The sequence below is a fragment of the Lates calcarifer genome, linkage group LG19 (assembly GCF_001640805.2).
Source record: "Lates calcarifer isolate ASB-BC8 linkage group LG19, TLL_Latcal_v3, whole genome shotgun sequence".
NCBI lineage: Eukaryota > Metazoa > Chordata > Actinopteri > Centropomidae > Lates > Lates calcarifer.
In genome coordinates, this window is record NC_066851.1 from 1,694,372 (window position 1) to 1,722,260 (window position 27,889).

Genomic DNA, 27,889 nt, shown 5'->3' on the forward strand with positions numbered 1-27,889 from the left:
GGAATTAAAGGTAAAGTTTGGAGGAATAACATAACTTTAACTATTTATGAAGAGTTAGACTCTACTGTGCTTCATCAGGACTTTGTGGGTGCGGTTTTACCAGGTTTGATTGACATCGACACTGGCAAACAAATAACAACTGTTCCCATATTTTGATTCAAATGTTGATTAAGTCCTGATTGGTGCTTATAAGTATGTGATGTCACCTCCTTCCAACTGAGCCACGCCCACTTTGAACCAGTGTGAAAAACTGGGACAAAAAGACAAATTCTCAGATAGTCAGATAGTCACAACTGTTCTAAATTTGGCAGATTATTGTGCATTCACTCAGAGTTAAATCTGAAGATACACACAGACATCACAGACATATTTAGAGAGGAGTGATGTATAGAAGAGGTGTAAATCACAGAGATTTGAAGATGGAGCCGACGTGCATACCTCCCATATCTCTGCATTGTGTTGGGCAGCCCTACATGTTAAACAGTCTGATTGGTTGATTCAACTCCTGTCAGGACTGAGTTCGAAGCAGAGATGAGAACTAATCGCAAACATAATACATACAAGTGTGAAAGAAACTACAACAGAGACATATCTATGCAAAGCCCATGCACACTCACCTAAGTGCAGCCTGGAGAGGTATAATTCCACTTTAAACATCAGTAATATAACAATAATATATGTCTTCTTCCCAATCGTTTAGCATCTTTAAAATCTGCGTTGTAATGTGTAACTCAGCCCGATACAGTTAAAATCACTCAAATGAAATAAACAGAAAAAACTTAAACAGTATGTTCAGTATGGCTTCCCTCCTGTGAAAAGTGCAGATGAACAGAGGAAACCAGAACGACTTCACTATTTTAATTTGTTCACTTTTGGGGCCCCCTGGTGGATGTGGGGCTCTAACTGAGCTGTTTTTTTTTTCTTTCTAATATTCAGTGTCCCTAAATTTGACAATTATTGATGCTAAACCCCCAAAAAGTAAAACAAATTCTGCAAATATCTCAATGAAATTAGTTTTTATAAATTAGTCCTAATTTGAAACCAAGCTTATCAAATCATTTCAGGGTCAGCAGCTGCTGCCTGCCCTAATCAATGATAAGGAATATTCAGTACATAACTGCCTTTACGTATCAACCAACTTTTTGGTCGGTGTCAAAGAGGAACTTCTCTCATGTCAGACGTGAAGTCAGCTTATATTAATGAAACAGCAAAATGAGCTCTATATTTTTGCTCAAACACTGATCTCCTTTCTAGAACTGCATCCCATTATTATCTGTAAAAGTGAGCTTTAAAAAAAATTCCCTGCTCTCTTCCTCTGTTTTGCTTGTCAGTTGAAAAAAAATCTGTGTTTTCTACCATCCGCACAAATCTGCCACCTCCGGTGATTGATGCAGTCAAATTAGATGTATGTGGAACACTGGCTCTGGCAAATGAACACATCAACTGATGACCAGCTGTTTCTAATTATTATACACTGGTTAATTAGGACGCCGTGTCACCATCAACGACGGCGGTAAACTGTGTGAAATTTATAATTCATGCTCTGGCGTCCAATAAGCCTCCCTGATCAAACCGGTACAGTGTGGCATGGATGGAGAGGCCGTGCAGAAAGAGACCAGGGAGGGTGGATGATGCACTGCTGTTGCCAAATATCTCTGTGTGTGTCTGTGTGTGTGTGTGTGTGTGTGTGTTCGCGCCTTTCCCTCACACCTCCTGCTTCTACCCCTCTCTCTGTCTCTCTCTCAGCAGGGTGTGTGTGTAGGTGGCAGTGTGAAATGTCTGGATCTCAAAGGTAAGCTGAATGCCTCACTCCATTATTATTAAATATGATTGAGGACTTTATGTGACATTCATGAAACACTGAATTATTTTGTTATGTTTTACATATTCATTGAAAGTGTAATTAGAAAATATGGAATACCAGACCAAAAATATCTTAGATAATTTTATGATTTTTGTACTGGAAGAGGAAATCCTTCATGTCAGCTAATAACAATATTTATTTTTTTGTGCTGTGTGTGATATGTTTAATGCTGCATCTTAACATACTTCACACACAGACACACACAATTAAATTTACTGTAAGTCTTGAAGACTAGCCAAGTGGGTTTATTTATAGAAATGATCTTGTTTAGTAAAATGTGTGCATAGCCTTTGTTTGCTGCAGCGTATTACTTATTTCCATGTGTATATCAAAAACCCAATGTATTTCAATTAAAGATCTCCATAAAAGCACTAACTACTGTGTTGTCTGGACTACAGGGTGGGATAATTCCACTTGTTCCTGATGCAGTTTATCATTTTTCAATAATTTTCTAGAAATTTGTCATTGTATGAAACAACACAGAATGTGACAGATCACTAGTAAGGAAATAACACACGGAACCAAAGTCCTTCAAACACTTTGAATTGCTTGGCAAAATTTTATTTTGATCTAATCAAATATATGAGCTCTCATGCTCCAATCCAGTATTCATCTCAGCTCTCAGCACTGATTGAAACCTGAGTCAGTGTTTGTCCCTATGTTAATTTTCATTCATTGGCTAATCCTGAATTTAATTCTCTATAAGCATTACCCTCACTCGGCTCTGATACTAAATAATCAATACTCAAATACTAACCATGACCTGAAATCCTATTCTCAAACTAAATGTGACTGTAAAAAACTAAACCCAATCCTAGCCCAAATCTAAGCCTACATTCAAATCCTCATAAACTGAATTTATCTGTAGCACATTCATTAAACAAAATCTAATCTGACTTAAAATCCAAATCCTGAATACAAATTGAAATCCTAAACTGAATTTGATCATAGTTCAACTAAACCTAATCACAAAACCAAAATTTACACCCAAATTGTAATCTTGAACTAAGTAAATATGTATGTACCCCTTACATTCATCCGAGCCTAAGCCTGGTTCAAATGCCAACCACAAACCCAAATTAAAAAATATGAATTGAATTGAATACAAATTCCAACCCTACATCTTAATCCTATTCCTAAACTAAGTTTGATTGTGGCCCTCACATTGAGAGAAACCTAATATAGTTCAGATTGGACTGTAACTCTAAACCAAAAGCTTAATCCTAATCTTAATCCTCTAATCTTAAACTAATATTAATCATAACATTTACATTAAACTAAACCAAATCCTGATTCAAATCATAACCCGTAAAGACGCAGTAAAATGAAAACTACATTTTCCATCTTCCATCTTGTGTCTCTGTGTAAACTGTTCTATTTGTTGTTAAATATGTAACATATATACACATATATTACAAAAATGATTTTTGTGTATTTCTATATAAATTAAAATAAAAAAGCATCCTACACTTGGGATGGTTGCATAAATTCAGCCAATCAAATGTGATTTGGGGTGACTAGCTAACCCATCCATTATATAAAATCTGATTTGACTATTAGCTAGCTTTGGTTTAATTTTGACCCTTATTAATTTAATTTAACCCTTACATTAGACTAATCCTAGTTCAAATCTTTGCCCTGAACCCTAATACCAATTCAAAACAAAATTTTCAAAAGCTAAACATAATCCAAATTTTACTCTCAATGGAATACCTAGTCTTGAACTAAACATGATTGCAGCCGTTACATGAAACTAAATCTAATCCTAGTACAAATCCAAAATTGAGCCCTAATGGTGATCCTACTTTATTTCAACATTAAACATTAAACTCCTAAACCCCTATCCTTATTCTAAACCAAACTATGATTAAATTAAACCTAATCCAACCTCAAATCCTAAACTAAATTTGATCATAACCCTTACTTTAAACAAAATCTAGTTCTAATTCTAAATCTAAACCAAAATCCTGACTTGAAAAAACTGAAACTGTAGCCTCAACATCAAACTAAACTTAGTATTAGTTCAAATCTTTACCCAAAAGTCAAGTCAGAGTTTATTTATATATCCCAATATTGCAAATTAGAGAATTGCTTCAAGGGGTTTAACAATCTGTGCGGCATTACAACACCCTCTGTCATTAGACCCCCGAATCAGACAAGGAAATAGTGCCCCAAAACCCTTTCATGTGAAAAAATGGAAGAAACCTCAGGAAGAACAGAGGACCAATTGCTCTTTCGGGACAGACTATATAATGTAATAATGTTGTGTGTACAGAATAGAACAACATATTAAATATACAGTATAGACTGTTAGGATAACAAGAGCATAGATTGTAAATGTGCATGAAGAATATGATCTGGGAGGATCTCAAGCAATTTACCATACAACCTCAATTCCCCCATGAAGACCTGGAAAGAGGACAGGCTACACAAACACACGAGGCAAAACGAAGCACATCATTCAACTAGGTGAAGGAAACAAACACTCAGAGGTGTTTATATATTTGTGACACACCCTGGCTGAACATATTAACTAAGCTGTTGGACTCAAAAACAACACTACCTTAAAACCTAGCAGGGTCTCTAATCACCTCTAATCTGCTGAGCTGCAAATCCCTAATGTCAAACCTGACTAAACACCGCTCTATGTTTCAAGATAAAATAGCAGTGCCTGCTGCAGTAGGATGAAGGCCGTCTGCTTTCAGCAGGTCAGAAAACTTCAAAACTAAATCCCTGCTGACGACAGTGATGAGCCACCCAGCAGTTCAGTGAAGTAAACCTAGTACACGCTTCATCATTACCTCACATGGGTAAAGGACCAAAACAATGCAGACACATCTGTCTGGCAAACTTGAATATCCTGGCTAAACTGTACAGTGCTGTTTATCAGAGCCCTACGATTATCTTATGTCAGAAACTCTGGTTCCAGCTAAACAGTGGCTGGTGATTCTTATCTATCCTAGTGAGCAATGGAGTCTCCTTTTACTGGTTTCACCATGTTGGTGGAGGTGGAAGATGCATGCAAGTCAACAGGATTACGAACAGGACTGGCTGAAGGTCGAAAAGCGCAGTCAGGAGGGGTGACTGCAAACCAGGTCACACAACCCTTTGTTTGGTCTTACCAGTCTCTCCATATTGGCAAACAGGGGTGACCTCCACACCACCTGCCAAAGAGGCTATGCTAGTGCTAACAGGCTGACTATCAAGCCTCTGGCTAACACTCAGCATGTAAAGTTAGGTGAGATGAGATGCTCTAACGGACAGAAACATCTCTCTAGCTGAGACGCCCTCTCTGCAGAAGCAGATACACACTATCATAATACCATTAGCAAGGTAGCATTAGCTGTAGGAAATTAGAGCCTAAACTGATATACTAGGCTAGGAGCTAACTAAACTTATTCTAACCCTCAACTAAATTCTCACGCAAATCCTAAATCCAAATGCAGATCCAAAGTAGTGTCCTGTATCAGTGAACAAGGGACAACATGTCCTCACTCTGGAGGTCTTACAACTCTGCCAGCTCTCACAAGTATAGAAGTACAGCAGCAGACACATCTGCATACAGCAGCAGTGTAAAGTTGTGCGTGATGCCATGATGGGCGTCACTGTCGTCACGCACTGATGACATCTGACTGCGGGTGTTGCTGCCTTATTATCTCCCTGACGCAGGGCGGATTAGAAAAATGGGATTTCAGATGGCACTCCCTTCCACCCCACACGCCCTCTGCCATCACTCAGTTAAGTGATTATTGTTAAAACAGAGGGGAAAAGTATCATTTTGGAAATAATTATGATAGTAATTATCATTTCCCCCTTCTTGGTTTGGTAGATAAGAACCCAGGAGAGAGAGAGAGAGAGAGAGAGAGAGAGAGAGTGTCTTTAAAGTCCCATGGGTTTGTTTGATCAGTCACAGTTTGGAGTGTGACTTCTGATCAGGGCGAGGGAGCAACAGTAATCAGATTACAAAATGTTAACTGTAACTACTTAAAGTCAAAAGCAAAGACACATCAGTCATAGGATTACTTATATATTAATATATATAGAAAACATGGGATATGAGGCAGTGACACATTCCAGTAATCAGATTATGAAATGGTAACAGTGATCCCTGATAATCATTCCTAAAAACAGAATAATCACAGAAACAATAGGATTAATGGTTGGATTACAAAAATAAAATAATAATGCGGAAGAGAAGAAGGAAGAACAAAACAAAACAACAAAAAAGGTTCATTTCACATATCTCTGTACAGATGGCAGGTGAAAGTTAAATAGTGAAAGTAATGCTGTTCAGATCAGGATAGTGATGAGTGAAAGTGAAGATAGAATACAACTTTATTCATTCTAAAGGACAGGCAGCTTTACTGTGCCTGAGATATGCAATATAGTCAAATATACATAGAGTGGAGTAAATCTAGTGTATAAACTAGGGGTATTTTGTAAATAAAATACAAGATTTGGTAGGTACCTGGGATTTAATGATTCGGTATGTTTTCTGTTGAGCAAGGAAAACAAAAGAATCACATAAGATATTATTTAGTCATTTATTTAGAAAGATGCAAATATTAAATAGTGTTACATTGCCTATATTTTTGCTCTAACCATTACACTATTTAGATTTATTTTAGGCATGTGTCAGTAAGACGAAAAATCCCACAGATGTCAGCCCATTTAGTTCAATTTAAGTTTTATATAGGGCAGCTGACTTTAATTGCACATGTGGATGAACATCGTAGCAGATCACATGCCCTGGTTGTATTTGTCTGTCAGCTGTCTCAAACAGAAAGAATTTACAAAATGATAATTAACCAAACTAATTGAGAGGATGTTTATTGGTGTTATCATCAAAAATGGTCTGGTGTTTGTGATTGTTTGAGAATCCAGAGACATACCCAACTTTAGTTAAGCACTGTTTTTTTTCTATAATCCATCAGTCTCTGTCTGTCATTGTAAATATAATACACTGATACAGGAGACTCTTGTGTCTCATTTGTGTTAACCTGCGGTCCTCTGACTCAGGCCTTTTATTTATTCCCCGCATCATAACGCGGTCCTTTGGGGATAGAGCCTTCAGTGTGGCAGCCCCCACCCTCTGGAACTCTCTCCCAATGGAGATTCGCCATGCTACAGCTTTGGTCACTTTTAAGTCTGCTCTGAAAAGTCACTCATTCACCCAGGCCTTTGGCACTTAGGTTTTTTTTTTTTTTTTGACATTACTGACAAGTTTTCACATATGACCTTAACAAAGACAAACAGAGGATGTAAAAAAAAGTCCAGAGTCCATCTGTAGGAGAGAAGCAATACCAAAAAGTAAAAAAAAAGATCAATTACAAGCAAAAGTACATCCACCCATCCGTTAGCTACTATACCACTTATCCTTTAAGGGTTGAAGGGAGCTGGAGCCAATCCCAGCTGACACTGGGCGAGAGGTTCGGCACACCAGGGACAGTTAGGCAGTCTATCACAGGGCCCACAAGTTAAAGTCCTGCATTCAAAAGCTCACTGATTTGCAGAAAATACAAAAAGTATTATCAGCTAAAATATCAAAACATAGTGTTAATGAAAATATAAGTATCTATATTAGTTTATGTAGAAAATATGGTATTGAAGGTAAAAGCACTGTTACTATATGTTACTACTGTATATGTTACATTGTCTCATTATTATTATTGCTGAGACATTAACAGACAATTATCCAGTTTATTATCCAATATTGATGCTAATGCACTAAGTGCTGGTAATAATAATAATAATAATAATAATAATAATAATAATAATAACAATAATAAAGTAAACTATTCATACATTTTTACATATTTCCACCACATATGTTAAATTATTTATTCTATTATCAGTATGATTTTTGAGGTAAGTATCTCAAAGTAATCAGACTATGTTAAGGAACTTTGGTGATTACAGTGTTGTGCAGGCAGTCAGTAATCAATGGACACTCAAGCAGTAACATGTTGTCCAATCATGAAAAACTACATTCTGTTACTTCAAACTGGAGCCGTCATCATGATTTCTATTTCTCTGTTTCTGATTAAGTCTCAGAACTTTATTAACAAAACATCTACACACACACACAAATAAACTTTGCCTGTAAAGGAAGTTGTTTTGTTGTGTTTTTTTGCTGAACTGTTCATTTCAGAAAAAGGATAAAGCACATTTAGAGCTGTGCAATTTTGCCTGTTAGCAAACAGCCTCCCAATTATCTTCCGTTTGATTGCTTGCCTCTATCAAGGTGAGCGATTAGACCACCGCTCCTGTGAAGCTCTGGAAGTCGTCCTGAAATCGCTGCACTTTGATTTCATCAATCTGCAGGCAGCCCAACTGGAAGAAAATGTGAGTTTTATGAGCAAAACTTATTTTCCTCATCTTCGTCTTCCAATTCCAATACAGTTTCATATTCAGGCCTTACCCTGTATCAGATTAGAGGCTATTTTTTTTTTCTACCAAAAGAACTTCATAACATTCCTGTCAAATTTGAGGCCTTGCTTTCTTAATTTTTTCTCCCTCACTATTTTTTCTCTCCCAGGGAGCATCATCTTTGCTGGATATGATTTTGTACTATGAATCTACAACCCATCTTGACATTTCTGACAACAGCAGTATGGGAACATCCGGTTGGAGGGCCCTCGCTCATTTGATAAAGCAGGTTGGCTGATGCAGTGGAATAGTAATCTTTTCTTGTAGGCTTTCTCGGGGGGATAATGTACATCCTAGAAAGTAAGTTTGTTGCACATTACATGGATTGGAAATGCAGGGCAGAGCAAATAAGGTGCAAAGTTCTCCCACAGCAAACATAAGCATAAACACACCAACACACACATATACAGTGGGTTACTGCGGCATAGCAAGCACAACTGATTAGCCGTGAGGTGGGAAACAATCAGTCAAATCCAAATCACACTACTGACTGACTTTGATGTCTGTGTGATTAGAGTGAGACAAGTTGATGGAAATCAATGTAAGGACTTTGAGCATGGCTTTGTTAAGATATTTGTCAAAAATTTGAGGGGTGCACCAAATATACTTCTTCAAATATACTTACTTTTAAACAGTTTTTCACTTCACTGTTTTAGTATCTGGCATTGTAATCTGACTTTGTTTCATCAAATGCACAAAACTGACAACTGTCAGAAGGCAGCTCACTGTGCTGTCTGAAGTGAATGTTGTGTGTTGTGAACAAGGTGAAACTCATCTATGTATTGCAACTCACTCAGATCTCAAACTGAAAAAATAAGGGAATGATAATGTAATGGTAAACATATTCCCCCTGTAAATCCCCAGTCACATCAGAAAGTTGCACAAAGAAAGTTCATCCACAAAGTGGTTGGTACTGGAATGGTGACAAAGGGACCATTACAATGTTAGACTGCTGTCTGTAGTCCATAGCAGACTACTGTAGCTGCTAAGCTGACCACTAATGTTAACCAGCTGCAATAACTTACCAGCTATAACAGTCAGAAAACAGATTATTAATTAACAGTTAACAGATAGCTTACTTAAGTGCTAAGTGTACACAAGTTAACACAGTTTATTCAAGAGATTTGTGTCTTGATTTTAGGCTGCCAACTTCACACCTGGCCAGAGACCAAGGATCAAAACCTTTGGTTAATTCTGGCATGGTTACAGTGCTGTTTATTAATGTGCAGTGTCCCTGACAAATAAATAAATTGGTAGAAAAAGATATATAAAAGAGTTTGCCGTGGTTGTTAAAGTGGCAGCACTTTGGTTCCAGAAGCCAGAGATCATGAGGTAAATACACTGTTCTGTACATGAGCTGTTAGCTTCTAGGGGCACACTGCTTTCAGAGCCATTAACCACTCTGAGCCCAACAGAATTTAATCCACTGTCCTCTACCTAATTACCACTTGTAGCTGCAGACTCTGCTGTTGCACTAGAAATTGAAACCTTAATGATTTTAAGAAAGCTAAACAATGATTAGTTTGTGAGCACAGAGAAAACTACAGCTCCCAGGAAATCACCATCATATCTTCGTAACTTGGTTTCATCCTTATCTAGGGCTGGGTACTAAACTTCAGTTCTTTAATGCTTCAATACTACCCAAAAAAGGCAAGACATCGGCAACACGACCAATTTGATGAAGCATTTAAACATGCACAGAATCAATTTACAAGCAGAAAGTTGCTCTGTGGTTTGATAAAATTGGAATCAAAGAAAGTATTGTTCAGGAACCGGTATGGAAGTTAAGGTATCAGTATCTGTACCGGTAACGATACCCAGCCCTATCCATATCTGTAAAACTTACCATACATTCTCTACTAATGAAAATTGATCTGAAGCAGAGGCCATGCCCTAACCTTAACCAAATGTTTAGCTAGTCTAAACCTGAGAACACATACAGTAGTAGGAGGCAGAATGTGAATCCATGTCTCTGCCAGTCAAAGCCCAAATGCTGACCCTAAAACCTGAGACCCAAACTTGACTCCGCAGCATCTGAGTTCAAGTTATAAGCTTTAATGTTTTTGTGTTTATTGGATGTTTGATCACTTTAAACCCACCAAACCTAACATTGCTGCTTTTGCACCCCCAAATCTCCAGCACCATCCTACTCCTAACAAAATCATCTATATCTACCATCAGTGTAATCCCAAACCCATACCAAGATGCCCCACATCTGCCCCAGCCAACCCTGCACACCATCCTGCAGCATCTACCTGGCTGCCACATCAGTCAGCCATGTTTTCGTCTACCTCCAGTTTTCTTCTCAGTGTTTGATGTGAGGGAGGACAGACAGGTCGGTCCAGTGTTAGATTATAACTCTTCAACACCACCTTCTCCACTTTTCTTTTGACAGGCCTGAGTGTTTGACAGCAGGTGATGAAGCTCTTGCTCTTCATGCATCCTCTCCCACTCTCCTTCCTTCTTTCCTTTGGTCATATTAGAAGTACCGTTGTCTGTATTCATTGTATTTCTGCACAATGTGTGTGTGTCTTTCAGAGTGTGTGTCTGTCCAGACTGGATGTGTGTAACGTGCCCATGGTAGACTACCCAGCCCTGTCTCTATGTAAAGCTCTGCTGACCAGCCGGCTCACAGTGCTGCACCTTCACAATGCCCAGCTCAGCGGCATGCCACTATACACACTGGGTATGATGTACACACACACACACAACTGACCACCAAGATCTTATTTGACTGGTAAATAATATTCATGAGCAAATGCGGTCTGTGTGCACAAATTCATATGTGTGTACAAGCATTTGTAAATATGTGTGAGTTGTGTGTGTGTGTGTGTGGGGGTGGTGGATGTGTTTGTGTGTGTCCTGTGGCCAGCAGGACCAGATTTTGACCTGTGACCCTCTCTGCAGGTATAGACCCGGATTAGAGGGCTAATCTCTTACCTGTCACTTTACACACCACTGCACACATCTATAAAGGCTCTGGCAGCCAGGACACAAACACACACACACACACAAAATATGACCTGAGATATGCATGTTTTTATGTTTGTTCATATCTTATATCATCTGCACATGTTCACACACACACACACACACACATTTATAGCATATGAACACTTAATTTGTTTATGATTCCCATTAAAAGTGTCATTTGAAATAGACAAAAAAAACGAACAGAGTGACTTCAGCGATGTCCGTCCTCCCTGACCTTCATTGATCTGTACCTGCTGTGTCTCTGAACAGTATCTGTGCTGATGGAAAAGAGGATCAGGGTGGAGGGATATTGGTGGGTCATGTGATCCACAAATGAATAGGGTGTAGATACAGGCACACACACACACACACACACACACACACACACACACACACATACATGCAATTGCTGGATGAGTATACACACATATAAATGCACTCACCATGTGGGTGAACGCAACACTCAATGGGGGGTTGAGTGCTGTACATGGATGGACACACACACACACAGAGACACACAGACACACACACAGAGTCACAGGTAGTTAATGATAGGCTTAAGGTGCTAAGCTAGTTTGTGATGTAGCAGGAAAAAAAAATCTCATTGTGCTTTAATATTCATTATTAGATAATCTAATAAAAATTATAATAAATGTTGTGTTTTAAATAACCTGGCGTCATGGTAACGCAATCACTATTTCTGACTTTTTGTTTGAGACAGATAAATCAAAACAGTGAACATAGCGTCTCATGTCCTCTCAGCTGGGAGCAGAAAAAGACCCAAATGGACGCAGTATGCTGCCCACTCTTCCCAACAGCAACTTGTTCCTCAAACATTTTCAGCCACTTCCTGGATCAGTTTGATATTTTAGGGTCTCACACTACTCCCCCACCATCCTCCCCTCCTGCCACATTTATCCCTCACCCCACCCCATTCTCTCTGCCTTTACCGAGCCCGCTGCCACCCCTCCTTCCCTCCCGACAGGGGGTCCCAGCTGAGGATCATTGCCTTCGATCGGAGGGGCCTCTGATTGCGGGATTGGGCGCTCGCGGTGGAGTCGACCGGATCAATCCCACCGATTCCACCATTTGGTCCCCACTGTGCCTAATGACAATGTTGGCATTCCACATGCAGCCCAACAGGCTTGATCAAATCTGCAGCATCGATCGGGATGCAAGGACAGTGCGGGGCCCAGGCAACACAGACACATGCACACAGACATGTGCCACAGTACAGTGCACATTACATGAATACACAGGGAATGTTCACACTCATAAATACAAGAAGAGTCTCCAAAACACTAAAGCTGTGATAAAGTATGGTATTTTAAGAGACTGAAAAGACAGTAAACAATGGCGTGCATGCTGACATTTTATAAGAGACGGTCATGAAATTTGACAGGTGTTGCACAAGGTCTCCCGTGCAGAGGAGACAAAACTCTGGCCTCAGCAATGTCTCATTCATGTTAGAGTACCACTTGATCTTTACTGGAGTAATTTCAGGAGGCAGCGATTCCTGCTGGGCTCTCGTTTTCATGCTCAAGTTCACTTGCCATCAATCAGTCTATCACAGCTACAATGCAGGTTCCCATTTTTGGGACTTAGAGGACAGACTTGTACAGTGGATCATATCCACTTTAAAACAATCAGATTTTTTAATTGCATGAGGTGTTAGAGCGTGATCCTCCTTTTTTCATCCCAAGTTGCAAGAGCAAATTTCTGTACTCTCACACTCACTGCCAACTCCTCTGACTGTTTCATCCTCCAGCAAAGAGCTTCACCAGTTGAGCTTAACATTCCAACCCCCTACATGGAGGTCACCTGACCAACAAATAGAAACTTCAGGCGCTCCCCCCCAAGGACCTGACCCCCAGCTGGGTTCCCATCAACAAACAGCTATATCTGGGGCTATATCTGAGGCTTACAATCTAGAACACCGTCCAAACATCATTAATGTTCATCAATCACTGTTAAAAACGTAAAAGAACAGGGTCCTATTGTCATTTCTGTGCCATTTTGACTATGGGTCATGCTAATTGGTGTGGAATTTGACAAAAAGCAGACAGGGCAAATAGCAAGAGTCTAAAATAAACTTAAGTTTTATATGAAATTTTTCCAAATCTGAGTGCAACTGAAATAGACACAGAAACTTGAACTAGTTATTGAGGTAACTGCATAGGGATATGTCTTTTTTTTCTGGTGTCCACCTTTCCTGAATCTCTGTAATGGAGGTGGAAAGTGCAAAGTGTGTGATTAATAGTAAGAACAGCCACCACTATACAAATAAAATCAAGGTTAAAAAATATTGTAATATTCTTTTAATATACACTGTGTGCACAATTATTAGGCAAGTTGTGTTTTTGACGATTAATCTTATTTTTTAACAACTACAGCGCTCTCGCTCAATCCAAAATGTTGATAAAGCTCAAACCTGAATATTTAAGGAAGTAAAAGTCAGGTTTTGTCTTTCTTAAGAGAATATCTCAGTGTGCACAATTATTTGGCAAATATTGGTGTGCAGAATTATTAGGCAACTAAATGAAAAATGAATATTTTCCCATCTCACTTGTTTATTTTCATCTGTTAAAGTGAAAATAATGAAAAACGAATGAAAATTTACAAATAAACATTTCTAACATTTCCACAAAAAATAATCAGTGATCAATATAGCCACCCTTCTTTCCAATAACTGTCACAAGCCTTCCATCCATGGAGTCTGTCAATTTCTTTATCTGTTGACGATCAACTTTTTGTGCAGCACCAACCACAGCCTCCCAGACACTGTTCAGAGAGGTGTACTGTTTTTCTTCGTGGTAAATCTCCTATTTAAGAGGAGCCCACAGGTTCTCAATAGGGTTTAAGTCAGGTGAGGAAGGGGGCCATGTCATTTTCCTGTCATCTTTAGGGCCTTTACTGGCAAGCCATGCAGTGGAGTACTTTGATGCATGTGATGGAGCATTGTCCTGCATAAAAATCATGGTCTTCTTGAAAGATGCAGGCTTTTTTTCTGTACCACTGCTTGAAGAAAGTGTCCTCTAAAAACTGTCAGTAGTTCTGGGAGTTGATTTTAAGTCCTTCTTCAACCCGAAAAGGTCCAACTAGCTCATCTTTAATGATACCAGCCCATACTAGAAACCCACGTCCACCTTGCTGGCATCTGAATCGAAGTGGAGCTTTGTGCCCATTATTGATCCAGCCATGGGCCCATCCATCTGGTCCGTCAAGAGTCACTCTCATTTCATCAGTCCCACTAAAACCTTTGAAAAATCAGTCTTCAGGTATTTCTTGGCCCAGTCTTGATGTTTTAACTTATGTGTCTTGTTGAGTGTTGGTCGGACTTCAGCCTTCATGGCCATGTCTCTGAGCACTGAACACCTTGTACTTCTGGGTACTCCAGGTAGGTTACAGTTCTGGAATATGCCAGCACTGGAGGACAGTGGGTTCCTAGTAGCTTCACGCTTGATTTTTTGTAAATCTTTGGCAGTTAATTTGCATCTTTTTTTCTCATCACGTTTCTTTTGACCTTGTTGACCTTTTGCAACAAAACGTTTGATAGTTCTGTGATCACGACCCAATATCAGCATACCAATATGCTGCATTGATCTGAAAGATGTTTTTAAAATTTTTGACTTGTCAGAGTCAGTCATATCTCTTTTTTGGCCCATTTTGCCTGAGGAAAAGAATCTGCCTAATAATTATGCACACCTTGATATAGGGTGTTGATCTCCTTAGGCTACACCCTCCTTCATTACACAAACACACATCACCTGATAATCCAATAAGCACATGTTTATACAGTTTGGAGTTGGGAAATATGCATTAAAAATGATGATATGGTCAAAATACTCACTTGCCCAATAATTGTGCACACAATGTAGATTTTCTAAATGGAAATGCACTGACAAAGTTGATTTAGCATGACTAATTGACTAATTACACAAATGTTGGAGTCATCTTTCAGTTTTGCTAGTATTTGTCTGATAGCTTTCCATATCAATAATTCAAATGTTTCAGGAGAATTATTGGAATTTAAGAGAATAGTGTAAATTTTGGATCATATTGCTGATCTTTTAAGCACTCTTTCCTTTTGTTGCTGTCTATAGTTGCTGCACTGAAGTCGAACCGGGCTTTGCAAGAACTCCACCTTACCAACAACCTGCTAAACAGCTACCATGATGCCCTGCAACTTGGAGACCTGCTACGCTACAACACCACTTTAGAGATTCTGGAGCTCAGCAACAATGTTATAGCAGATGCTGGTAACATGCTCATCTTTAGGACAGAACAAAAATTAGAATTTGTTCACAGTTGCACAATGTAAAATTAATATGCAAGAAGTCATATTAGTATGGTGAGTCCCGAATGAAACACCTTAAAAAAATATTGCATTGATGTATAGTAAGTTGGAGAAAGCATGTCTTAAAAGAGATGTTTGTAGTGCATTTTCATGTTTCCCCCAGCTTCCAGTCTTTATTTTAAGCTTAGCTAGCCATATCCTGACTAACACCAACTTTGTACTTAAAACACAGAAATTAGATTGATAACAGTATTCTCATCTCACTGGGAAAAGGGATGAATGTGGTTATTTGTAGCAATTCCTTAAGCTGGAATTTCACAGTTCAAAGTCGACACATTTTTGGAAACTGCTTTTTGATGAGTCAGACATTGTTCTTAAAACAACTAGCTGTTAAAGCTAAAAATCCATGTGCTTACATTTCTAAAGCTCACTAATGAACTTGTAACTTCTGTAATCTATATAAAGAGCGGCATGGTGGTGCAGTGGTTAGCACTGTCACCTCACAGAAAGAGGGTTCTGGGTTTGAGCCCAGGTTCACCCATGGCCTGTCTGTGCAGCGTTTGGGTTCTTAGTGGGTACTCCTGCTACCTCCCACAGTCCAAAGACATGCAGGTTAGTTTAAATCTGTGTCTTGATAAACTTCTTATCTCATTTTGTGAATACTTTTTGTCTATGGAAATGTATCCTAAGATTTTCATCATTCACATTATGTGAATAGGAGACACTCAAGAGACAATCTTTGCCGAAGTTGGTGTAAAACATAATGTTACTAATAATTAGTGATAATACTTTGGCAGCCCTTGATCAATTGACTGACCCACCTAAATTGCCAGCCAGCAGCCTAATCGGTAAATATAGTGGGAGGTGTCATCACACTGTCACCGTGCAAGCTTGCACAGTCCAGCTTTATCTGTGGAAAGGTTAAGCACATAGTAACCCTAGTCATAGTTACCGAAGCTCAAGTCATAAGTAGCACTGCAGCAACACTCCCACTAAACATCTGTCAGTGCCATTTAGCTTACAAACACTAGCAGAGACAAGCAGTTAACTTTAACACATTCTGCTAATTACCATAATTGATACTTATTTTTTAATTCCAGGTTTGGAGGAGCTGTGTGATGGTCTGAGGCGGCAGACGGCAGGTCTAAAGGTCTTACTGCTGAGGAACAACCAGATTACTGCAAAAGGCATGGTCCATCTGGCCAAGACTCTGGTGAGAAACAAATATCAGCTTTTGGTTTAGAACAAAACCATATAATGCAGACAGTCAGCATATAAATACATTTTAATCCTAAAGAGCACATTTCTTTTAGAAGCAATGCCTTCAGCCTAAAGCTGCAGAGTGAATGTTGCTATAGGTTAGTGCTACAATAGTTTCTATTGCAATACAACAGAAAGTTTCCTTTCTCACAATGAACAAAGGCCACAGCAGTGCACACTATTAAGGCCTATATATACTTACAATGAAGTGTTTGTTGCATCATATAACAGTCTCTAAACTCCTTGTGTGACAGCAAATTTACAGTGGTCTGAGTCTAGGATGTGTATGGAGGTAAAGATGGATTTATGCACCAATCAGCCACAACACTGAAACCACTTGCATAATATTGCATAGGTCCTCCTTGTGTCACTAAAACAGCTCTGACCCATCAGGACATGGAAACAGGACCTCTGAGGGTGTCCTGTGGTGTCTGGCACTGGGACATTGGCAGCAGATCCCTTTTGGTCCTGTGGGTGGAGCCTCCAACATCTGGCTTGTTGTGGTGCATCCCACAGATGTTCAATCAGGTTTGGATCTGGGGGATTTGGAGGCCAGGTCAACACCTTGGGCTCTTTGTCGAGTTCCTTGAGCCATTTCTGAGCAGTTTTTGTGGTGTGGTGGGAGCGCTGTCCTGCTGGGGGAGGCCCCTGACATCAGGGAGTGCGTTTGCTATGGGGTGGGGGTGTGCTTGGTCTACAGCAAAGTTAAATTAGGTGGCATGTTTCAAAGTAACATCCAGATGAATGTCGGGCTCCAAGGTTTCCCTGCAGAACTTGTATTGTAAAGAGATGATGAAAGTTATTCACTTCACCTCAGTGGTTTTAATGTTGTGGCTGATCGGTGTAGCTATATTTTCCACAGGAACTGTTTATATTCTTCCATTCACTTTACAATCACTGTGATATGAGTGAAGGTGAACTACACCTAAACTTACAGAATTAGACTTACATTCCAGGTAACATATAACATTATTTCACTTTGTCTTATTACTGAACAGGAGACCGCTGTGTAGTCGCTGTTCTCTCATTCATAGAGATTGTGGAGAGCAGAAGGTTTGAAGTATAATGATTTGTTAGATGTGTCTCACTGAAAAGGAAAAGACTGCTGAGTTCTTTTTCATCTTAAATTCTAACAATCTCCATCAGCATCAGATACTTCTAGGAGAAAACACAAGCAATCTGTGCTGAGCACCCATGTAGTATTTTCATAGTCATCATAGCCCTGACATAGTGCAGGAGCTACACCCTAATGTAAGAGCCCTATATGCAGATACCTCCTGTAGCTGTGGTGTAACTCTGCATGAATGCCTTTGAGGAGCGACTGTAGCTCTGCTATCCCCATTTGTAGTACCTGACACAAAAGACACAGTTTGCAGAGAGGTGTGGGAGGATCAAACAGGAAGCATTATTAGGTCTAAATTGTTAAAACTTTAATACTACTAACTTTATCTGGGACAAAGTCCACAGGCCTCATTTCATACTAAGTTTGATCTGAAGTTAACATGACGTGTCAACAGTCTGAGTTAAGACAAATTCAGTGGATATCTTCCAAAGTTACAGTCTGTTAGTACCAAATTCACTGTTACTGTTGCTGTGCCTCCACCACAGCTCAAGGAGCAAAACACTATCCTATAGACAGAAAAGGGGGATTTAATGCTAAAAAGACTAAGACTAGAAGATACCCACTTGATTCTATTTCTGACCATGAGGAGATCAGAATAACCCTATTAAGTTTGCACTAGCTGAGCTAAACTGTCCAAATGATACCTGTTTTCCTCTATCTGGTATTTAGGAAACGGAGAGCGTTAGGCCTCATCCCGAGAATTCCCCCACTGAAAAACGTCCCGCCTCCACACGTTTCATTGCACACTCCTAATAACATGCATTCCTTCCACCTGATTGGCAGCATAAACTGCACCTTCCTGTCATGTGAGTGGCGATTGTGGAAGTCAAAAGGCTAGAAATTAAAGGCCTGCCTTGTTCGCTTACACATACACACACACACTTCGCCTGTCTCCTCCAGTGCTACCAAAAGAAGGAACAGTTTGATTAAATAATAGATGTGTGTTAAGGAGGGCTGCTCATGTGGCCTGCCAGTCACAGGGATAAGTAGATGTCCTTGCAGGCCATAATGATGATAATTAGACTCGTAGCTGGTCGTGTCGAATATGATGACGAGGAGAGCTGTTATTAACCTTTCTGGTTGGTGTATCTGCTTTTCCTCTCTGTCCTCCTGGCTTGTCTTTTGAAGGACTAAGATGAGGCGGGGGGGGGCAGATCTGGGCCAAAATCCATTTGACTCCAATTTCTAGAATGTGGCTGATGATGTCTAAATTTACTCTTTGTTCAAAAAAAAGTTTAAAAAAAGATTACTCTGAGGTGAATGTGCAGGGTTCTCATTTTATTCTACTTTGCGTGCTTTTTTTTTTTTTTTTGTTTTAAAGCCAGCATGTCATGTGTGAAAGCGTACTGTGTGTTTGGTGGTTTCACACTCCTACCCCCCTCAAACTTCTCACTCCAACCCTCCCGTGGTTTACGTTTGACAGGCTTCAACCATGCTTGACTCTCACACACTCTCAACCACGCAGTCGCCTCTTTAATTGTCTGCTATTATCCCTCGTGCATAGCCATTCGAGAAACTCTTCTTCCCTCTCCTCCTCCCCTCCTCACCGGAGAAGCTTCTCGCCATGCGTTGGATGTGCCGGTGCTTCTGTGTGCTGCAACTCCGCAAGGAAGAAGGGGGGGGGGGGGACCCTCTCAAGTGTGTTTGTTGTCACCACGGTGCAAATTAACTCAGAAGAAGACGCTCTCTGGGTCTGTCGGTTGCCTTCCTGGCTTCCTTTCCGCCCCCGTGCTCCCTCTCTCTTCAGAGCAGTGACCAGAGGAGTTTAACAAGGGTGGCGAGGCGAGGGGGCAACCAAGGAGTGGGTGGCGTGTTCCTCTTCAAGCTGTTGGGCAACATGGGCCCCTGGTGCCCCAGACACCCCCAGCTTTATGCACCAGCTAATCAACCTTCAATGCTAATGTGGCTCTGGAGAGTGGAAACAGAAGTTCTGAGCTTTTAACATGAGAGGAAACATTTTGAAAAGGAATAATAATCACCACATAATAATGATGATTAAAACTTCTCAGCCTTTCCACACTCACTTGCACGTCGAAAGTAATACAGTACAGAGACTCTAAAGCAAAGATTAGTTGTTGGATAAAATCATTTAAACTCACTTAGACTGACATGCTTGAAAATCTAAACACAGTGATTTGTTGGTACCAAATGTCCCTGGATTTAGTCTGAACAGTGTCTGGTACCAGGTATGAGCTGACATGACTCAGTATAACCTCCGGATCTCTGTTTTTCAGCCAGGGCTGAAAGTTCTGCAGGTCCTGGATTTGGGTGAGAACCTCCTGGGGAACGAGGGGATCCAGGACATCAAGATGCCTCTGATGGTGAACTGCTCAGTGTTGCAGCTCGGCCTTGCCCAAACCAACATCACCTGCGAAGGTATAATCCGCATTCAGTATGGCTGTATGTGGACAATTTTTCTGTTTAGATCTTAAGTTACAACAGAAGGTGATAGGAAGTATGATGCATCAAAATTAAACATGTTTTTATTTTTGAATATGATTTTAATATCATATTTATGTTAATTATTATTGAATGAATTATGAATCCAGTCACATATTCATGAATATTCATTCAACTTCAATGAAGTTGTGACCAATATTAATACTGATGGATTTGTAGTTAATAGTTTTTACTCTTAATATCAGTGGTGACACAGAGATAGGGTCATTCATTCTCATTTTTCTTTCTTTTCTTGGTCTAAAATAAAAAAAAGAAAGACATGAAGATGCACACCACAATTTCCCAGATGCTAAGCTAATGGTTGGCTGTTTTGTCCAACTACACTCCAAAACCTAGAAAAGATATTCAGTTTGCTATTGTAGGACTAAGAGAACAGAAATGCTCACATTTGATGAGCTGGATTGCTCATGAGTTAGTTGGAATTTGTGCTCAAAAAATTACTAAAAATGAATTGATTGTTGGTGTAGCTGCCAATGATTTTTCAGTGAATAAACTAATCATTTCAGCTTGAAACAGAGATAATACATTTTTGTGTTTTTGCACTAGTAATTTTCCCTCTTTGGATCAGTGATATTTAAAACTAACTTTAGCCCTAAATGTTTTGCAAGTATCATTAGCAACAGAACATTGCATAAAGCGTTACTTAGCTTTCCACACATACTGTAATGTTCTAATTTGAAAGACAAGAGCATGTTTGACAGTACCTAAGCAGATTTCTTTAAGACAGAACTATTGTGGAGATAAATCTTCACACCTAAGCCTCAGCCTTTGTAGCCAAACCATAGATTTTCCTGCTAATTAAGCTTTAAACCAGAGCCCAGTGAAAGAATTAGGGTGGCAAACAAATTGCTACACAGTCTAGCCTCATAAAACAATAAGTAAGTCAGGGTAGCTAGTTAGTCAAAAGGAGTTTGCCAGATGAAGTTACCTCGTAACTACCTGGCAGCGATACCCTTTAACCCCTTGATGTATGTTTTCTTGGGTGAAGGTGCTGTGGCATTGGCTGAGTTCCTCGCTGAGAACCATCAGATTCAGCGTCTGGACCTCCGCCAGAATGAGGTGAAAATTGGGGGCCTGATGGCCTTGTGCCTGGCCCTGAAGATCAACTGTTCTCTTGTTAGTCTGGATTTGGACCATGTACCCCCACAGGAGCAGGTAGGTGCAGTTATTATGTGGACTTGTGGCTCCTCTGCTGTTTCACTGGATTTTAGATGGTGGTAACACTGAATGCGGCGTAAGGGTTTGTTAGACAGATGCATGGTGCAAAAATTTCATAAGATATTCTGCTGTACCGTCTAAAGCTTACCAAGACTATGATAAAGACTACAGCAATGCAGCTGATTAATACATCACCATGGCTGATATCATCAGCAGATTTTAGCTTATTACAGATATGCAGTAAACAAAGTGAGTAATAAGTAACAAGAAATTGCAGTACAGAAATGTCAGAAGCAATTTTGAGTTTCTCAGTTTTTAACTCCATTCGTTTATCCACCACAGAGCTCTGATGAGTTTGTTTTTCAAGTGCAAAATGTCCCATTCAGTACATTTGTTGGTCACAACTCTTCAACAGTCCAAATTTAAAGGGTCCCTGTCATTTGTTTTGTTTTTAATCATTAAAAGCAATATCAGTCATTATGTCAGATTTTTAGCCATGCAAGTCATTCCACAACTTTGGTCCAAATTGAAATATCTCAAAAACCACTAAATGGATCGTCATGAACTGTGGTGCAGATGTTCATGGTCCTCAGAGGATGAATACTAACGATGATCACATGACTTTTCAATTTGATTCAGTTCGAATTCAATTTAATTTATATAGCGCCAAATCACAACAGAAGTTAACTCAACTCATTTTTCATATAGAGCAGGTCTAGACTGTACTTTAGATAATAATAATTACAGTGAGAGACCCAACAATTCTCACTAAGCACTAGGTGACAGTGGCAAGAAAAAACTTCCTTTTAAGAGGCAGAAACCTCGAGCAGAACCAGACTCAGGGTGGGCGGCCATCTGCCTCGACCGGTTGGGTTGAGAAAAGAGAGAGGGGGGTAGAGAATGGCAACAGGAGAACACAGCATAATGCAGATTCCATGTAAAAATGTAAATTGGTATCAATAATACAAAAGAGGTAATAATAGTAATGACAATTAAAGTCGTAAGTGCAATAGCAGCAGTAATACTAGAAGCAGCATTAATAATTTCTAAATATAAAGCAGGTGTTGAGTGGAGTTGTAGGAGCAGCAGGAGACTTGTCATCACAGATCAGACTCTACAGCTCCAGAGGAAGAAATACCTGCAGAAAGAGACAGAAGAGGAGAGAGACATACTACCACTATGAGGTTCTGTGTTTTGGTTTTGAGTGGAATAGTTGACAACAATTGGATGGATTACCATGAAATTTCATTCAGGCATTTGTGAATCCTAATAACTCTGCTGATAACCTGACTAGCATTGCCACTGTAAGTATGATTGCATCCCAGTGTTATGCCTTACTGCGGCCTCACAGAGCCACTTGCTTGGCTTTACAGATTGTCAGCATGTCAGCAACTTTTTGTCAGTCACTCTTCACAAGGAAATTGTTGGAGTGCTCACAAAAATGTGAATTTGAAAATCTACAATTCCATGAAAACTGGGCAAAATCCATCAGCTGTTGAAGATCATGTGATATAATCAAACGCTTGATGGCAGAAATGGACGCTGTGGTGAAATTGTTCTATCAGTTGGATTATTTCAACTGAACAGTGATTTCTGTTACTATAAAGCAGTGTGAATAGTACAGGCTACAGGTGATGTTGTCGACAGTAAAATTCATACACTCTGTGTCTCAGCTCGGTAGACATTCAAATGACTATTTGATTGTCCTTCTAACTTAGAACTGAGGGATACTGGTGACTTGAGGATTTCTTATCTGTAACATCTTGTCTTTTGCAAAATATTCAGACTCACTGTGGTCACAGATTTGTCACTTGGATACACAAGTAAGTCATTTGTGTCTGAGTTCATCAGTGATACTTGTCTCCCTCTACATTCCATGGCTGCAGAGGCCTGAGGAAAACGATGCCATAACTTTAATACATGCCCCTGCTGGATTCACAAAATAATTACCCACACTTGCCATCTGTTTGTCATGATTTTATCTCTGCTAACTTATTTGCATATTAAAGCATTAATTAAAATCTCCAAGGAACGGGATGCTTATTTTAAAATTAACTCTGAAGGCGATCCGTGCACAGCTTCCAAAGTTGTTTTATTTTTGTTTGCAGTGGTTTTCTGTTTGTCTGCATGTTGTTTACACGATTAAGTCTGATTTTTATGAAATGTCTCCTCTGGCTAAAGCCAAGCGGCAAGATGTGCCAGATTTTGGAGAAGCAGCTTTTAAGAGCCATGACGCTTCTGTGAATGTGTGTCATTAAAGCTGGGACTTCTTCTTATTCTTTCTTCTTCTTCTTCCTCACTTTTTCGCACATGCACCAAAGTCTCCATATTGGTGGCTCTGTTTTCATGCTCTTCTAAGCCACCGAGAGACGTGATTAGCATTTCTACCATTGTTGGGAGTTAGTGTGGCTGGGTATTTTAAGGGAATGGTAATAAGGGAATTTTTAAGCTCTGTCAGGTTTTGGAGTCACACAGCTGGGATTTGTCTTGGTGTGGCATATCCAGGTGGGAAGAGTGACGATTGTATTAAAAAGCAAATCTTTCCATCAGAAAACAGCGGGTGGCCAGATCAAGTGTTCTCGCTCAGTCACATTCCCCGGGTCGCCAAGGAATACATGAAAATTTCATTCTTGTGACGGAAAATAAGTGTGGGTATGAATGTGACTGAGTGATGGAGGGGGTTATGGCAGCACTTTGTGTCGCTGATATGGAGTTTGTGTGTTCATACATGTGCCTTTTGTATGTGTGTGGTTTTACAGCGATGTGGGGGGTGACTGAAGATGCGCATATTTAAAAGGCAAAAAAAGAAGGTGGCAAGAGGGGAGGAAATCTGGGTCCTCTCGTCTTTGTTTACAAGAGTCTGATTTTTCATGTCTGTTGCCACGCTGCTCCATTTGATCACTGGCCTGTTTGCTGTTAATTATTAATTATTTACCCAAATAAAATATTCATGCACCCTGGCCCGAGTGGAAAGCAGCCTTTTCCAAGGGGCAAGTTCTCTCTGTTGCCACTGTAAGGTGGAGCTGTTTACACATTCTTATCAGGGGACTCTGACAACCCAGCTAATGAACTAAACTCCCCCTGCCCGATGCTCTCTTAATCACAGGTTGGACAAGGGAGGCTTGCGACCTATTTACCTGTTTGATGCTTAAATATTTGGATCTGGCCAGTGTGAGCATCCTGTCAGCTGTTTTCCAGCAGAGGAGTTATGAGTGTCCTCTCCTGAATGTCGCATCTTAGCAAGGTGTAGCTGTTAGAGAGTGGTTGTCTCACTGAGTGATAATTACAACAGCGTGATGTGTGCATGTTAATAAGTGTGTGTGTGTGAGAGAGAGAGGGAGAGAGCAGGAAGGAAAGGCAACAGGAAGCAGGTTCAGTAGCTTGTTTTCCTGTGGAGGTGGACAACAGGAGCTGTTGTTGGTCTTTGAGAGGAAGCCAGAAGGAAAACAAAGTCTTTTAATGTTTAGGAATTTAGGGGAGCATTTCACCCCAACTTTATTTCTACTTTGTTGCGCTGAGCCTTTATATATACCACATTTCATATTAAGTTGCTCAATGTGCATGGCTGTTATGCCTTTAAACACCATGTTTCATCCAAAAACACAACTGTCTTCTTGGAACACCTTAAATTGTCAAGACCAACACCTCTGAAGAATATGCCTTCAGATAACTGAGCCTTTCAATATCTACTTGCTACCATACCATACACAAACATAAGAGTGTGAGAAGAAACATATTTTTCTACAAATGTGTAGATAGAGCAGCTGTTCTGTCTAATCCACTACAGGGCACAGGGACAAATTTAGGTTGTTTTTTTAGGCCCTTATTTAACTCCCATTTCCTTTTGCCTTTTTTTTTTTCTTTGGTAAACAGATGGTAACTGCTCATGATATTAAGGATCCATCCAGTGCACAGAGAACCCTGCAAACCTATCAGTGCTACTCTGCCCTTCTTTGTTATGTATCAGTAAGCTCATGATCATTTTGATTGTGAAGTGTTTTAGATCAATGTACAATGATATTTGATATAATTAAGGGCCTGACAGGCCTTAAAGTCCTCATCATTTCAGTGTAGTTTCCTAAACAAATGTCAGTGCCCATCAAATTACCACAAACTAATTGCCACACAATGAACCAATGGCCTTTGGGGTCCCAGAGTGGTCGCCCACTTTGGTAATCCAGCCTGGTCAATGGGGAATGACATTTGATGTAGCACTCATTAGGTTATATTAAAGGACTAGTTAACTGTTTTTCAACCCAGATCTTAGTAAAACGTTCTTTGATGAGATCAGCTTTGGTTACTTGGTTAGTTTTAGTCTTATGGATTTTATTTAATTCCATATAATGTGTATATTGAAGGTATCTATAAACTATTCAGTGCCAAACAAAAATGTTCAGATTGAATATACCTGTGAAACATTTTGCACTGGCAACTAAAGCACGATCAATGCTTTGAGCCGTGCCTGAGGTGTGGTTGGAGGAATAGCATCAGTCCGTTGCTCCACCACTTGGTGTTTCTCTGACTTTGCATCTAGCACCAACAGCAGGTTGATATTACTGAGTGTCCTAACAACTAACTGGATGGGTTTCCTGTGGAACATGTTATGTTCTCCACAGGATGGATTGTTACTTTGCTGATCTCCTGACTTTTCATCTAGATCATCAGGTCAAACCTTCAGTTCGTCTAGTACCTTGATTTATCACCAAATACCTTTTAAACTAATGACATTCCTCTCAGCCTCAGCTGTATTTTGTGTTTAGTGCTAAGTAGGGACATTATTTGCTAAACATCATCATGTTAACATTGTCTCTGTGAGCCTAACAAAGCCACTGTAGCTGTAGACTCACTGGATCAATATTCATTCAGATGAGAAATCAAAAAGAAAACAGGTTGTAATACAATTAACCTTTCAAATAAATAAATAAATAAAACAAAACTAAAAATATTGTTAACAAACTTCAGGTGCTACATTCAGCTCAAACAATAGATGTAGTCCTTCTCCCAGGGGGACTGTGCTTGTGATGCTTATCCTGCAGTTTTTCTTCGAATGGCCAAAAAGAGTCCACGGTCATCTGTGAAAAGATCAGCTGTATTCCATCAACGCTGACTGTTCACACTTCAGTTTAGTTCCCTAGCTTTAGTCACATTTCTGTGAATGTGAGAGGTATGGGGGTGACATCTGAGAAAAGATACATGTGTTTGTATCAGTCTGTAGAGAGATTGCTGTGGGAAATGTACTGCACAGAGGGCACCATTTGAAGGAGCATGGGTTCTTATTTTCAGAGCAGTGTGAAACAAAGAGGTCTCTGGGTATGTTTTTGGGCACCCTTCCTGTCATGGTCAGTCCCAGTAGGATGGCTAGGTGACAGGGCGGCCTGACCATGCATGTAGTCAGCACTCAGGTTTCAGCTCACATCATGATGACACCACTGCTCTGGGGAATAAAGTATGTAGGCAGACAACAGCAACCAGGCAGAACAAACCTCACAGCAAGGCCTCAGAGGGCAGTGGGGAACAACTCAGAGCAGGGGGGGGGGGGTGGGGGGGGACCAGGGTTCACACTGCTACCAGATCAGTCAGCCACCTACTGGAAACGCAGCACACATGCAGCTCACATAGCTCAAAGAACATAAAGGAAAGGTAGTTTTAACACCTTTTTAACCACAGGAACCATCAGAGAACAGCTTGTTTCTGATGATCTGACCAAGAAATTCATCCTTCAACAGAGTTTTCACTGAAACAATGTGTGCTCTTGTAGTAATTAAAAACACTTTACACAACAGTATCCTATATCTATTGGTCCATGCTGCCACCAAAAATCTATACCAAGGGACAGGTGTGGTGGGTGATGCATGCATACCTCCTAGTGTTAACATCTATCTAACCATAGTTAGAGCATACTGTATCGCAACTGAACATAGTGTTATTATCAATATCATCATCACTGAAGCCTGGTCCCATGCATTCATTAAAAGTAAGTTTTCAATCCTGTGAGGATCTCAAATTAAATTCCATTCATCTTTGCTGTATTTGATTGGAAGGAGAGATCTTAGTTTGCAAATTGGGTGAACTGATTCAAATTATAAATATATATGTGGTATAGAGCAATAGTCATGTATGTATTAGAGACTCTCTGATATACTGTTTTAGTTTTCTAAATGAAGAAAAAATAGAAGAAACACTTGAACAGGTGAAAATGTGCCAGAAAAATCCAGTGTCACATCAGGTTTCCCAGACAGTTTCCAGGAAGTTGGACCTCACAGACTGGTATAATATCAGCTCTGTCAACAGAACATTCATATTCAAAGCTAATGAACTCCAGTTG

General features: G+C 39.9%; 1 protein-coding gene across 1 annotated transcript in view; it reads left to right on the forward strand.

The window, feature by feature from the left end:
* si:dkey-288a3.2 (protein phosphatase 1 regulatory subunit 37) overlaps positions 1-27,889 on the forward strand; it is a 66,901-nt gene that overhangs the window by 11,475 nt on the left and 27,537 nt on the right. The window contains exons 3-10 of the mRNA XM_018697717.2: positions 1,747-1,792; positions 8,109-8,209; positions 8,403-8,522; positions 10,832-10,979; positions 15,370-15,525; positions 16,664-16,776; positions 20,181-20,322; positions 21,395-21,561. Coding sequence (XP_018553233.2) covers positions 1,747-1,792; positions 8,109-8,209; positions 8,403-8,522; positions 10,832-10,979; positions 15,370-15,525; positions 16,664-16,776; positions 20,181-20,322; positions 21,395-21,561 — 993 coding nt within the window. The remainder of the gene's footprint in view (positions 1-1,746; positions 1,793-8,108; positions 8,210-8,402; positions 8,523-10,831; positions 10,980-15,369; positions 15,526-16,663; positions 16,777-20,180; positions 20,323-21,394; positions 21,562-27,889) is intronic.